This window comes from Carex rostrata, chromosome 7 (assembly GCF_964058835.1).
Source record: "Carex rostrata chromosome 7, lpCarRost1.2, whole genome shotgun sequence".
Lineage (NCBI taxonomy): Eukaryota > Viridiplantae > Streptophyta > Magnoliopsida > Poales > Cyperaceae > Carex > Carex rostrata.
The window spans coordinates 2,480,816-2,495,284 of record NC_135924.1 but is presented as its reverse complement, the minus strand read 5'-3'; the positions used below and the strand labels follow the sequence as shown (position 1 = coordinate 2,495,284).

Here is a 14,469-nt window from a genome sequence, read left to right as displayed (position 1 = left end):
TCACGAGTTGGATTGCCATTTCGGAAAAGAAAAAAAGGAATTGGGATGAGGCACATTATCCAGATCCTTTTTTTATTCAGTTATCAACTTCTGTTATTCATCTACCAGACGAACTACAAAGGAATTGGGATAAAGAATTAAATTATTGTCTGCTCATTTTATTCATTTGACTTGTGTATTGAACCGAGAAACCGGCCCAAAACACTAACTGGTTTCGGTCTAATGCAGGCCCATTGTTTATATTTAGCCTATTTCGGCCCAATTGCTTGTCCTTCAGGGTGTTTAGCCCAATTGCTCAAGTCAAAAATTATAAGAACCAAGTTTCACAATTCATATACCTTGCATGACCCAATTAATACTTCAAGGAAGCCAGTTCAGAAAAAAAAATAATAATCCTCACTCAGTCAATCTAATAAGTGAACTTCTCTCCGAATATATTATATCACTACAAGAATGAGACACTTTTTGCGAGAATAAAAAAATGATTTTTTGCGACGGACTACTTTCATTGTTTAGTTTTTCCTTTTTGCTACGAACGTCCGTCATAAATGCATTTTTTCTCTCGCAAAAAGTATCTACTTCGTTGTAGTTCAAAACAAAGTAAATTTTATGTATATTTGTTGTACTTTTTTGCGACGGACTAAATTTGTTATACTTTTTGCGACAGACGACCGTCATAAATTTTATGTATATTTTTTTACAAATGACTAAGTATTTTTTTTAATAAAATTAATAATATTATATTCCTTCTCTAAATTTAAAAAGTCACGTGCTAATTTTCAGTCTATGTTTGAATTAAGTGCCCAATATCATCTTTTTATTTTTTATTAAAACTCATTTTAAATTTATGAAGTTCTAATTTTATTTTTATTAAAAATTTAAAAAAGTATGTACCATGTCTTGGATAATATTTAATATTCTACATTATAAATATATGAAGACAAATAATAATTTATTTTCTTGAGTTTTTGGGTACACACAAACATATCTTATTTTCTGAATTTGGTCAATTGAGAATTATGTGGTATCGAAAAAGTATGTACCATGTAGCATAGTTGTTCTAGGGCTGTTCTACCCAAAGACCAAGAGTTTGATTCCCTCTCACAACTCTGTAGCTTCTGCAAAGGTTTTAAAAATAAATAAATAAATAAAAACAGAGAATTGTGTGGTATGCTAAAAACTCTGAAGGACTTGTGGTCAAATATCTCTTCTAGGAGGTGAATTATTATCTCGGCCCATTTTGTTGAGTTCTTTTTTGGGCCTAGAAATAATTAACCAATGGATCGTGTACACTATTTTAGTAAATCAAATAAAGTTACCACAAGCTTGTAGTATAAACAATATACATAAGACAATATTCAACATTCAACATATATCCATAATTCAACAAATATAACTCAATATTAAAATAACCATCCATCTTATTCATTATTGGTTGCAGCTTACAATTCAATATCCATTTATAAATGTAACAAATATAACTCAATATCGATTTACAATTGTAACAAATTAGATCCAACCAACCACAATATTCACTCTACGCAGTGCAAACTCATCTTTGACAATAAAATAATAATACAATGCTTGAGTAAAATCAACAAGGAGGCTTGTCAGCAGGAGGAGGCAGTATTGTTGCCTCTGTACTATTACCATTCTTTGTTATAAACACAGTATCCATTCCCCATATTGTGTGTTGTTCGTAGTGACAGTGCATGAACCAAACACCTAATTTAATTGAAAAACAAAAATATATGTTGAGGGTTAGTTGTCTAAATTTGTAACAGTAGCTAATCTACTATTTCATTAATTTTGCTGATCTACTTAATTAGTCCGGATCATATATCTAATCAAATATTGCTAAACAAACCATTCTCATTGTAGTTGTGTAACACCATTGATTGTCAAAATTAAAGCAATAGAAAATATTCAATAAATTTTGATATTTAAATAAAAGGAAAAAATAATAAACTCACCCGGATTAAGTGCCCTAAAGCGGATAGTTGCCCAACCGTTCTTCGGCACACCCAAAGTGTTCACAAATGGCGGATCAACCAAGTTGTAACTGAGAGGATCTGTTGTGTTGTCAAAGTTGCCGGTTCCACTTCCAATGAAATAGAAGCTGTGGCCGTGCAAGTGTATTGGATGGGTAACCTGTCCGTCTACTAAGTTAGTTCCCTGAAACACAATCTCCACAGTCGAGTTATACTCGAGCACTCTCACTTTTGTCGATTTATCAACCAATTTGAGGTTCAATCCTTGGTTTTGTGCATCAGCAAAATCGAAGAAGAGTGGTGGTTGGTCAGGAAAGTCAGTGGTGTACACACCGGCAATAGAATTGTAGTATGCATCTAGCACATCAATTTTGGTTTCTGGGGCTAGGAAACTAGCATTGTTCATACTGGCAGCAAACCTAGTACCATTTGGACCAGCACATGAGCTGTTAGGGCACAATTGTTCATTTGTAGATAATGTGATATACATTTTGACATCGACAGCTTGGGTTAAAAGAGCTGGGTCATCTGAGTTGGCCAGTGAGCGAAGACCTTTAGTGAACGAAGCTGATGCATTAGTGTCGTTGGATTTTGGTAAGGAGCTGAAAACTGGTGTTATTGATCGCGCGGAATGGTTAGTTTTGTATTCTAGAATAGCCACGGCTGTTTTGTTATCTCTAGTGGCGTTAGGACTTCCATCAAAGTATAGATTCGTGATTATGTAATAACGGAAGGGGGAAGATGAGTTTTGCAATTGATTGGCCTCTAAGAGGAGGTCCATTGTTTGGCCCGGGGTGATCATGATAAATTCATTCACATAAGGCTTCGTATAGCTGGCGTCGGTTCCAACTACCGTAACATTGTGGTTGGAAACCTTAAAAAGGAAACTATTTTCCATGGCTGAATTTATTACACGGAGTAGGTACACTCTGCCTTGTTCGACTTGTACCTTAAAAGTTTCTGCAACAAAAATAAAAATGAAAGATATATGTAGTTAGATCATGTTATATTTGAAAAATATAATAAATTTGGTTGCTAATGGTGTTTAAATTGATAAAGTAACAAACATTTTCAAAGAGAATCTCCATCTTATGAAGCATTAACAACTTGCATTATAAATATACAACTTTCTTTTCCGGGAGAAATAAATTACCATTTGATGAGCATGGCTGGAAGTCACCAGGCTGTCCATTGATGGTGTTGGCATCAGATAGATCGAATTGACCGCCATTGTCAAGTGCAGTTCGGTACACATCTGTTGTGTTTCTGTTCCACCACTCTCCTAGAATCAGCGTGAATTCTTTTTGGGGTTTTTGGAAGGGAAAGGTGGTACCAAGCTTCGGGTAAATAACAATAGCACCGTGAACAGTAGCACGATGAAATTCGCTATGTGCGTGCCACCATAGCGTGCCTTCCTCTACTGTAAGTTGGATCCGTTGTGTGTAGTTGGCTCCTGGTTGGATAGGGCATTGAGTAATGTATTCTGGTCCATCTGACCATGGGTCCCTCGGCTGCATTACACCATGCCTATAGAAATTCGATGAATACATGTTAGTCTTGCATGGCTTGTAATAAATCCTTAATTAATAGTGCAAATAAAAGATTCCTTCTGTATAGTACCAGTGGATGGTGATGTTCTTGTTTCCTCTGTTGATGACCTTGACATAGACTGTGTCGCCTTTGCGAGCGGTGATAGTTGGTCCCGGATATGATCCATTGACAGTTAGCATGCTCTTTGTATGATTGCAGAGCCGGGTGTAGGTAGCTTCTTGAATCTGTTTAAGGGAAAACCGAAAAAGTAAATATATATATCAATCGGGTCACAAGCAGATTAGAACAAGAGTAAAGATTAGAAATTACTTAATTAATCCTTGAATTGGTTCCATACACAGCTTTTTATAATTATATAATTATCAATCAGGGATTCAGGTAGCAAATTATTCGGATTTGATCCACGAGATTATCCGAATTATTTTATACGTATCTGGATCTGAAGCGAATCCATACTGCTTACATTGGTCGACCTTAAATAAATTTCAATCCAATGTCTAATAAAAAATCTAGCCCTCATTTGAAGTAAGTTATATTTTTCATGTCCTATATTTCTTTTAAAGATTTTATTTATTTATTTATTCCAACTATATAACTCAGTAAATTTAAAAAAAAATAACAATTATACCAGACATTGTGAATTGTGATAGTAGAAAAAATACTTACAACAAAGGTACGGTGGTGAATCTTGGCCTCACAAGAGATGGAGAACAAACAACATAGCATTAGACCAACAGTTATTGACCATAATGAGAAGAGCTTACTAAAAAACATGATGCTTGAAAATTTAAAATAAACCAAAAGCAATATTGCTCAATATTTTGGTGGGTTGTTTCCTTCCTCTGAGGAGACTGTTAGAGCAGTAATAAGGTTTAGTGAGATTTGGAGAACATGCATTGATGGTTTTTATAGGAAGATTTATTTTATTTTATTTTATTTTTTGAAGAAGAAAAGTAGGATTCAAGCTCCTATTATTGAAGATAGGAAGGAAACCTTTTTTTGAGTAAAAATAACGATCAAGTCCCTATTTGCTTTATTGGTACGAAGGTTTCAAAGTCCCTATATATATTTTTTTAGGAAAAATATAGGAAGAAAAGTAGAACCCTTTCCTTTTCATTGTTCCAAAAACATATTTTATGTACACCTATATTAAAATGGATCTGCTGTATATATGACTTGGACTTGGATTTTTTTTATATACCCTTTTCCTGCAAATATGGATAATAATGTTGAATGCAAAGTTGTGTAAATGAAGCAACCTTCTGTGAATTCGCACTCACCTAATTTTGTCAACCTTCCAAAAAGTAACCTTTTATCAACCTTTTTTCAACCTTTAGTCAAAAGTTGTGTAAATAAGGATATATACGCAATCACCTTTTGTCATCCTTCAAAAAAGCAACCAAATTTTGCCTGCGCCTGCATCATACATAGAAAATTTAATTAAAAAAATGATCACAAGTTCATCACTTATGACTTGTGAGTAATTAATGTTTGTTTGACACGCATCATACATAGAAAATTTAATTAAAAAAATGATCATAAGACCATTCCTATGACTTGTGAGTAATTAATGTTTGTTTAATTGGTTACCGGAGGTCACATGACTTAGTAGTATCTCCCATTTAAATTTTCAATGTTGTTTTCTATCTATGATTATAGTATTTACCATTGAAATTTTCAGTGTAGTTTCCTATCTCTATTCTTATATTAAGTCCATAGATGTTCGGACTTTTCAACGATTGTGATTAAGAAAATGAAATTCCGGATTGAATATCAGTTTCTAATAAATTAGTCTACTATTTTTTTTTTATTCTATGCATCTTTTTTATATTTTTTTTAAGATTACAAGTCACATTTTTTTTTACTTATGACTTGTGAGTAATTAATGTTTGTTTGACACGCATCAAACTTAGAAAATATAAATAAAAAAATGATCATAAGACCAATACTTATGACTTGTGAGTAATTAATGTTTGTTTTATTATTTACTACATTACCTAGTAGTATCTCCCCCATTGAAATTTTCAATGTAGTTTTTCTATCTATGACCTATAGTAGTATTTACCATTGAAATTTTTAATGTTGTTTCCTACATGCAAGTATGCAACCACATATTGAGAAAAAAAAACATCTTAGAGATTATAAACACCTCATCGTGTGGAAGAGATATATTCTCTTCTCAAATATAGACAGAAGACTAGAAGAGAGATGTCTTTTGAGAGTTGAACAAAATTAAGAAATATCATCAAATAAGGAAGTCTGCGCATATTGTTCCATTTTATTTTCTATTTTCTTAACAGTAAGGAATGAATTATATAGAAAGGTGTACACAAAAGATATTATTTAAAGTAACACAATTTTTCAGTGTTATCTTCAAAATTTCAGTACAAATAAGTTTAAATATCAAATATATGAAGCATTCAATGTTAATCAAGTAGAAATCATATTCTTCCGAAATGTTTATATTTGTTTTCATTTTTTTGGATCATTAAGGCAATAATCATGATGATTGATAAAATAATTTTCAACAACAGAGGAGATTACAAGAGATTTAAATAGGCTTTGAGATTTCTTGGTTATAATTAATTATAAATTTTAGTTATAAAATATAAGAGTAGATCATGAGGCAATGATTTAGATTAATATTTTCTATATTTTTATTTAATGTAATTTTTAACCAAGCACCTTATAAATTTATTTGATGATGACCTTAAGTTTATTTTATTACAAAGAAGTCCATTACTATAAATATTTGTAAGCCTAATTAAATGTTATAAGAGTAATGAATTCAGACTCCAATTAATAAAATAGCAAAATAACTAAAATTAATCTGAATATTTAACCAAAATAGTCAAGTTATTATATTTATACTTTAATATGAGCAAATTAATGACTCATCTAAATAGATCATTACACCTATTGTTTCTAGGCGCCGTATACTATTTTATTTGAACAATTAAACCTTTGAAATTTTCACTTGCGTCTTTTACTATATAAAATGAACACGGTAATTTGGTAGGAAATAAGTCAAATACAGTAGGCATTGGAAGTAAGTCAAATACCAGGTATATATATACATTTCTTTTTCCTTGGCTAAGCTATACTTGAACAAGAGAAAAATCACCATATGCATGCATCTTAAGCTTCACAGCATCACCACCGATACATTAGACACAAGAAAGTCCTTCCTGATACTGATATGAGACATTTCCTCCCTAACTACTCACACACACACATATATATATATATAACGGTGGCTTCTAATTTTACTGTTTTGTTAAGCTACCGTTGGATTATCGATTTTCAAAGTGGCTTAATAAATAGTAAAAAAAATCAGAAAAATGTAAAATTTGGTCTCCAAGCACAATTTAATATGGAGAATAACTTGAACGGTTCGGATCGACGTTTTGAACTTTGAAAATTGAAAAACAAATTGGTAGCACCAAAAGTTAGGAACTACCACTTTGATCTTAGCTAACCTCTATATGTATGTATATATATATATAGGAGTTGGCTACAGTACTATGCATAGCATAGAGGGCATCCGTGCAACAGCTCCATATTTGAGTTTTCAAAATCCTACCGGTCGATCCAAACCGTTCAACATCTCCATATGAATATGTACTTGCAAACCAAATTTTATATTTTTTTAGAATTTTTTTACTATTTTTTTGGATATGTAGAAAATCACTTGATAACTAAAATAACTAAAATATCCTCCCTTCTTCTCCTCTTCCTCTTCTCCTGCCTCCTCTTCTTCTTTATATTCTTCTTCCATGGCCATGGCCATGTCGAAAATAGAAAAAAAAAGCTCTCAAATTATAAAGCCGAAAATTTAATTAAGGAAAAATTACAGTTTTTTTAAAGCATGAACTCGGCATATTAAGGAAAAATGAAGACAGATCGGCCCAATTTGGGATATTCTGTAACAAAATCCATGCAGCAGTTGCTTTTCTTCTCTGATAGACGTGTGCTAGGCTTGAAAAGCTACCGAATTATATTAAAAATAGAATAGACACAAAAAAAGGTGCAAAACAAACAAAAATAAGAACAAGAGAGCAAAAGGGAAAAACATATCAGAAGTTACTGTTGACCGCAAGCATATAACGTAGTAAATAAATTCAGTGGAGATTTTTATGTGAAGAGCTGAAAAGAACAGACCCTGTCAAACTGGTAAATACTAGAACAACGCTGTTACTCGTTAATGCCTTCTTCATATGTTCTAAAAAAAGTATAATTTCAGCTTTATAATTTGAGAGTTTTTTTTTCTCATTTTCGACATGATCATAGTCATGAAAGGAGAATATAAAGAAAAAAAGAAAACAAGAATGGAGGATATTTTAGTCATTAATTATTTGAAGTGGCAAAATTAAAAATTAATGAAATTTAAAGTGACATTATTACAAATAAAAATTCAAATTTTGGAATGACATTTTTTGAAGATTTTGAAGTGATAAATAACCATTTTTTTCAAAATTGATAGATAGACTGACTCTATGTGCAAAAATTTTCTGCACATTGAAGGACAGGTGATTTGATTCCTTCTATGTACCCTTTTCCTTGCGAATAATAATGAATAGTGTAAAGTGTGTCAATAAAGCAACCTTTTATCTGCGCATGCATCATACATAGAAAATTTAATTAAAAAATGTTCATAAGACCTAGTACCTAGTACCTCACCAGTCACCAATAAAATAATGTACTTTTCTTATTTACTGATAATTAAGTTGTTTGTCTTTAATTGATATTTTCTTTCTTTTTTCATGGATGCATGTGTTACATTTTTTTTTTCTCGTTTCCTTTTGTCTTTTATATCACCTGACAACCGCTAATTCCAAATCTGTCATTTTTAAAAAAATCTAATTCAAGAATCTTGTACTACAATATATAGGTAGATCTGTCTCGACAGTCAACATTAAAGTAAAAACGAAATAATAAGAGAAACAAGAAAAATCAGAAACTATAGACGAAGAGAAATAATCAGTCAAGTGATTACGAGGTTGGCTAATTATATCAAATCGATAGCTTCCGAGATTCTGTGCAATTAAGTTATTTTTCAATTTTTAAAGTCTAAAAAGTAGAACTAAATCTTTAGATGTGATCTTTATATTAAAATATTTCTAGAGACCAAATTTTATATTTTTTATATTTTTTATATTATTTATTAAGTCATATTGAAAATCGTTGATCTAACAGTCTAGTCTGGTTTTATTTTTTTTGTTAAGTCACCATTGAATCAGCGATTTTCAAAATCACTTAATAAATAGTAAAACAAATTCAAAAAATGTAAAATTTGGTGTCTAAGCACATTTTAATATAGAGATCACATCTAACGGTGTAGATCACTTTTTGAACTTCGAAAATTGGAAAATTACTTAGTTACACAGGACCTTAGAAACAATCAATTTGATATTAGCTAACCTCAGTGATTACTTTGTGTTTGTTATATAAGATAATGTGAGATAAAAAAAATATATTATAACTTGAATCATTGCCATTTAAGTTATAAATTCCATCTTCCCATTGCATCATGCAAGTAAATTGGACAACTGAGGTAGAAGGCAATCCACTTTTTTCCAAAACTACAGATCAGAAATGAATCTGTTCGATCGCTGTTCCAAAACTATGTTTGTAAGAGTTTAAATAAAAAATAACATAACATGTTAAACAGAATTCTCACCATACTAACAAAATCTAAATCAATTTAATTAAATGAAAAGTAAAATTATTAATATATAAAGTGTAAAGTAGCTAGAGAGAATCTGTTTGTCCTTCAAAATTTGACCCTTGTAGGTCAGCCTATGTTGCTCAGCCGATACGTCACATCTATTTTTTTTTTAAAGTAAGAATAGGAGTTATACTCCTATTTTATTAACTACAATTAGTTACATGGCTTCAGAGTTCAGAGAGAAAACCCTGTGATATATTTACATTAGGTGCTTGATGAAACTCTTAAGAGATAATCTTGTTTGTGGTTGTCATATAAATAAAGTTCTTTATGTATTGAGCTAAGTGGTAATAAAAAAAATTTTAAATTGTCACCATATAGTCATACACATGAAATCCCAACATTTATTTTCTTCCCCATCCCTTCCCCTTCCTCTACAAGCATTGGTTCTGAAACACAGCCTAAGTGAACTTCTCTCTGAATATATTATCATAAGCTGAACTATGGGAACCTAACACCAAATTTTGACACTTCTGCTCAGTGTTCTACAACACTGAGACAATCTGCTTTGTATCTGTTAAGCATCGTAAAGTTGTCTCCTTTCGTCACTCCTTAGTTCGCCTTTGATCCAAGCTTTAGATCACTTGAGAGGGTGAGAGAGATGTGGAACAAGTGTGTAAAACTTGGATAAAACCCAGATGATATGGTGGTTGTTGCTCCCCTCTCCTTAATAGGAATTTCTGTGGATTTGGAAGGGAGCCAGAGACAAATCGGAAAATTACTCTCTCAAAATCTTGCGAAGTTGGCAGAATTGAGCCTGTCGGCTGCCCGCCAGGAGAAGGTTCTGACTTCTAGCGGCCCGCGGAGTCAGTGGTGGTGGCACGCTAAAGGCTCAGTCTGAAGCATTTTAGGAATTTGTCTGTCTTCAGCCAGGTAGCCCTTATGAAAATTTTATATTAGGAACCCTTATGAAAATTTTCAGTCGGTGTGTTTGAATTATTAAGTGCTCAATTTCATCTTTTACTTTTTTTTTATTAAAATTCATTTTAAATTTATGAAGTTCCAATTGTATTTTTATTAAAAAATTTAAAAAGTATGTAACATATGTTGGATAAATATTTTATATTCTAATTTATTAATTTATGAAAACAAATAAATTAAAAATTATCGCGGATTTGAATTAAACAATCCAGATTTAAAACTCAAAGATTGAGTTACTTCACTAGATCTGAATTCCAAACATATCTTATTTTCTGAACTCTGAAGTACTTGGTCAAATATCTCTTCTGGGAGGTGATTCATTATCTCGGCCCAATTACTCGATTTCTTTTTTGGGCCTGGAAATAATTCACCAATGGATCTGGTACACTATTTTAGTAAATCAACTAATTAAAGTTAATTACCACAAGCAGGTAGTACAAACTCTACTTAATTTAATTATCACAATAAACATTGAACATGAACAACATATATAAGACAATATTCAACATTCAACATATATATATATGTGTGTGTGTGTGCGCGCGCGCGTGCGCATAATTCAACAAATAGTCAACAAATATAATTCAATATTAAAACAACCAACCATCTTATTCATTATTGGTTGCAGTTTACAGTTAACAATTCAATATCCATTTACAAATGTAACAAATATAACTCAATATCCATTTACAATTGTAACAAATTAAATGCATAATATTCTCTCTACGAATATACAATAAATTAACCAGTGCAAACTCAGCTTTGAAAATATAATAATAATACAATGCTTGAGTAAAATCAACAAGGAGGCTTGTCAGCAGGGGGAGGCAGTATTGTTGCCTCTGTACTATTACCATTCTTTGTTATAAACACAGTATCCATTCCCCATATTGTGTGTTGTTCGTAGTGACAGTGCATGAACCAAACACCTAATTTAATTGAAAAACAAAAATATATGTTGAGGGTTAGTTGTCTGAAAAACACTCAAAACAACAATTTGTAACAGTAGCTAATCTACTATTTCATTAATTTTGCTGATCTACTTAATTAGTCCGTATCAAATATCTAATCAAATATTGCTAAACAAGCCATTCTCATTGTAGTTGTGTAACACCATTGATTGTCAAAATTAAATCAACAGAAAATATTCAATAAATTTTGATATTTAAATAAAAGGAAAAAAGAATAAACTCACCCGGATTAAGTGCCCTAAAGCGCATAGTTGCCCAACCGTTCTTCGGCACACCCAAAGTGTTCACAAATGGTGGATCAACCAAGTTGTAACTGAGAGGATCTGTTGTGTTGTCGAAGTTGCCGGTTCCGCTTCCAATGAAATAGAAGCTGTGGCCGTGCAAGTGTATTGGATGGGTAACCTGTCCGTCTACTAAGTTAGTTCCCTGAAACACAATCTCCACGGTCGAGTTATACTCGAGCACTCTCACTTTTGTCGATTTATCGACCAATTTGAGGTTCAATCCTTGGTTTTGTGCATCAGCAAAATCGAAGAAGAGCGGTGGTTGGTCAGGAAAGTCAGTGGTGTACACACCGGCAATAGAATTGTAGTATGCATCTAGCACATCAATTTTGGTTTCTGGGGCTAGGAAACTAGCATTGTTCATACTGGCGGCAAACCTAGTACCATTTGGACCAGCACATGAGCTGTTAGGGCACAATTGTTCATTTGTAGATAACGTGATATACATTTTGACATCGACAGCTTGGGTTAAGAGAGCTGGGTCATCTGAGTTGGCCAGTGAGCGAAGACCTTTAGTGAACGAAGCTGATGCATTAGTGTCGTTGGATTTTGGTAAGGAGCTGAAAACTGGTGTTATTGATCGCGCGGACTGATTAGTTTTGTATTCTAGAATAGCCACGGATGTTTTGTTATCTCTAGTGGCGTTAGGACTTCCATCAAAGTATAGATTCGTCATGATGTAATAACGGAAGGGGGAAGATGAGTTTTGCAATTGATTGGCCTCTAAGAGGAGGTCCATTGTTTGGCCCGGGGCGATCATGATAAATTCATTCACATAAGGCTTCGTATAGCTGGCGTCGGTTCCAACTACCGTTACGTTGTGGTTGGAAACCTTAAAAAGGAAGCTATTTTCCATAGCTGAATTTATTACACGGAGTAGGTACATTCTGCCTTGTTCGACTTGTACCTTAAAAGTTTCTGCAAAAAAAATAAAAATGAAAGATATATGTAGTTAGATAACGTTATATTTGAAAAATATAATAAATTTGGTTGCTAATGGTGTTTAAATTGATAAAGTAACAAACATTTTCAGAGAGAATCTCCATCTTATGAAGCATTAACAACTTGCATTATAAATAAACAACTTCCTTTACCGGGAAAAATAAATTACCATTTGATGAGCATGGCTGGAAGTCACCTGGTTGTCCATTGATGGTGTTGGCATCAGATAGATCGAATTGACCGCCATTGTCAAGTGCAGTTCGGTAGACATCTGTTATATTTCTGTTCCACCACTCTCCTAGAATCAGCGTGAATTCTGTATGGGGTTTTTGGAAGGGGTAGGTGGTACCAAGCTTCGGGTAAATAAGAATAGCACCGTGAACAGTTGCACGATCAAATTCGCTATGTGCGTGCCACCATAGCGTGCCTTCTTCTACCGTAAGTTGGATCCGTTGTGTGTAGTTGGCTCCTGGTTGGATAGGGCATTGAGTAATGTATTCTGGTCCATCTGACCATGGGTCCCTCGGCTGCATTACGCCATGCCTATAGAAATCAAATTAATACATGTTAGTCTTGCATGGCTTGTAATAATACCTTAATTAATAGTGCTAATACCAGATTCTTTTTAGTACCAGTGGATGGTGATGTTCTTGTTCCCTCTATTGATGACCTTGACATAGATTGTGTCGCCTTTGCGAGCGGCGATAGTTGGTCCCGGATATGATCCATTGACAGTTAGCATGCTCTTTGTATGATTGCAGAGCCGGGTGTAGGTAGCTTCTTGAATCTGTTTAAGGGAAAACCAAAGAAGTAAATATGTATATCAGTCGGGTTTCAAGCTGATTAGAACAAGAGTAAAGCTTAGAAATTACTTGATTAATCCTTGAATTGGTTCCATACATAGCTTTTTATAATTATATAATTATCAAATATCAATCGTGTTTCAAGTGGATTCAGGTAGCAAATTATTCGGTTCCGATCCGTGAGATTATCCGAATTCATTTATCCGTATCCGGTCTGAAGCTAATTCATACTGCTTCCATTGGACATCGAATAAATTTCAATCTGATGTCTATTGAAAAATCTATCTCTCATTTGAAGTTATATTTTGCATGTCCTATATTTCTTTTGAAGATTTTATTTTATTTCTTGAATATTCAAACTATAACTCGAGAAGTTAAAAAAAATAAAATAAAATAACAATTATATATAACAGACATTGCGAATTGTAATAGTAGAAAAAATACTTACAACAAAGGTACGGTGATGAATCTTGGCCTCACAAGGGATGGAGAACAAACAACATAGCATTAGACCAACAGTTATTGGCCATAATGAGAAAAGCCTACTAAAAAACATGATGCTTGAAAATTTAAAAGAAACCAAAAGCAATATTGCTTAATATTTTGGTGGGTTGTTTCCTTCCTCTGAGGAGAGTACTGTTTGGTTTAGTGAGATTTGGAGAACATACATGGATGGCTTTTATAGGAAGATTTTATTTTATTTTATATTATTTTTTGAAGAAGAAAAATAGGATTAATTCAAGCCTCTGTTATTGAATGTAGGAAGGAAAAGTAAAAATAAGGATCAAAGTTCGTATTTGCTTTATTGATGTGAAGGTTTCAAAGTCCGTAAAACATATGAAGAAAATTAGAACCCTGTCCATTAATTGTTCCAAAAACATTGGCCCACTGGCCACGTACTGGTTGTTCATTATTAATTTTATATGACTTGGACTTGGATTTTTTATATACCCTTTTCCTGGCAAATATGGATAATAATGATGAGTGCAAAGTTGTGTAAATGAAGCAACCTTTTGTGAATTCGCCACCTTTAGTCTACAGTTGTGTAAAAAAAGATATGTACGCAATCACCTTTTTGTCAACCTTCAAAAAAGCAACCTAATTTTGCCTGCGCCTGCATTATACTTAGAAAATTTAATTAAAAAAATGCTCATAAGACCATTACTTGTGACTTGTGAGTAATTAATGTTTGTTTCATTGGTTACTGGAGGTCACATGAGTTAGTAGTATCTCCCCATTGAAATTTTTAATGTTGTTTTCTATGTATGATTATAATAT

At 32.8% G+C, this 14,469-nt stretch overlaps 2 protein-coding genes across 2 annotated transcripts; both read right to left on the bottom strand.

The window, feature by feature from the left end:
* Positions 1 to 1,548: 1,548 nt before the first annotated feature.
* Positions 1,549 to 4,417, bottom strand: LOC144557608 (putative laccase-9). The gene is made up of 5 exons (XM_078306204.1): positions 4,209 to 4,417; positions 3,612 to 3,766; positions 3,145 to 3,518; positions 1,974 to 2,951; positions 1,549 to 1,725 (listed from the first exon to the last, which is right to left on the bottom strand). The coding sequence occupies exons 1-5, from the start codon at positions 4,314 to 4,316 to the stop codon at positions 1,595 to 1,597; spliced, it is 1,746 nt and encodes a 581-aa protein (XP_078162330.1). The 5' UTR covers positions 4,317 to 4,417; the 3' UTR covers positions 1,549 to 1,594.
* Positions 4,418 to 10,886: 6,469 nt separating this feature from the next.
* On the bottom strand, positions 10,887 to 13,798 carry LOC144557610 (putative laccase-9). The gene is made up of 5 exons (XM_078306206.1): positions 13,640 to 13,798; positions 13,021 to 13,175; positions 12,558 to 12,931; positions 11,387 to 12,364; positions 10,887 to 11,120 (listed from the first exon to the last, which is right to left on the bottom strand). The coding sequence occupies exons 1-5, from the start codon at positions 13,745 to 13,747 to the stop codon at positions 10,990 to 10,992; spliced, it is 1,746 nt and encodes a 581-aa protein (XP_078162332.1). The 5' UTR covers positions 13,748 to 13,798; the 3' UTR covers positions 10,887 to 10,989.
* Positions 13,799 to 14,469: the final 671 nt, after the last annotated feature.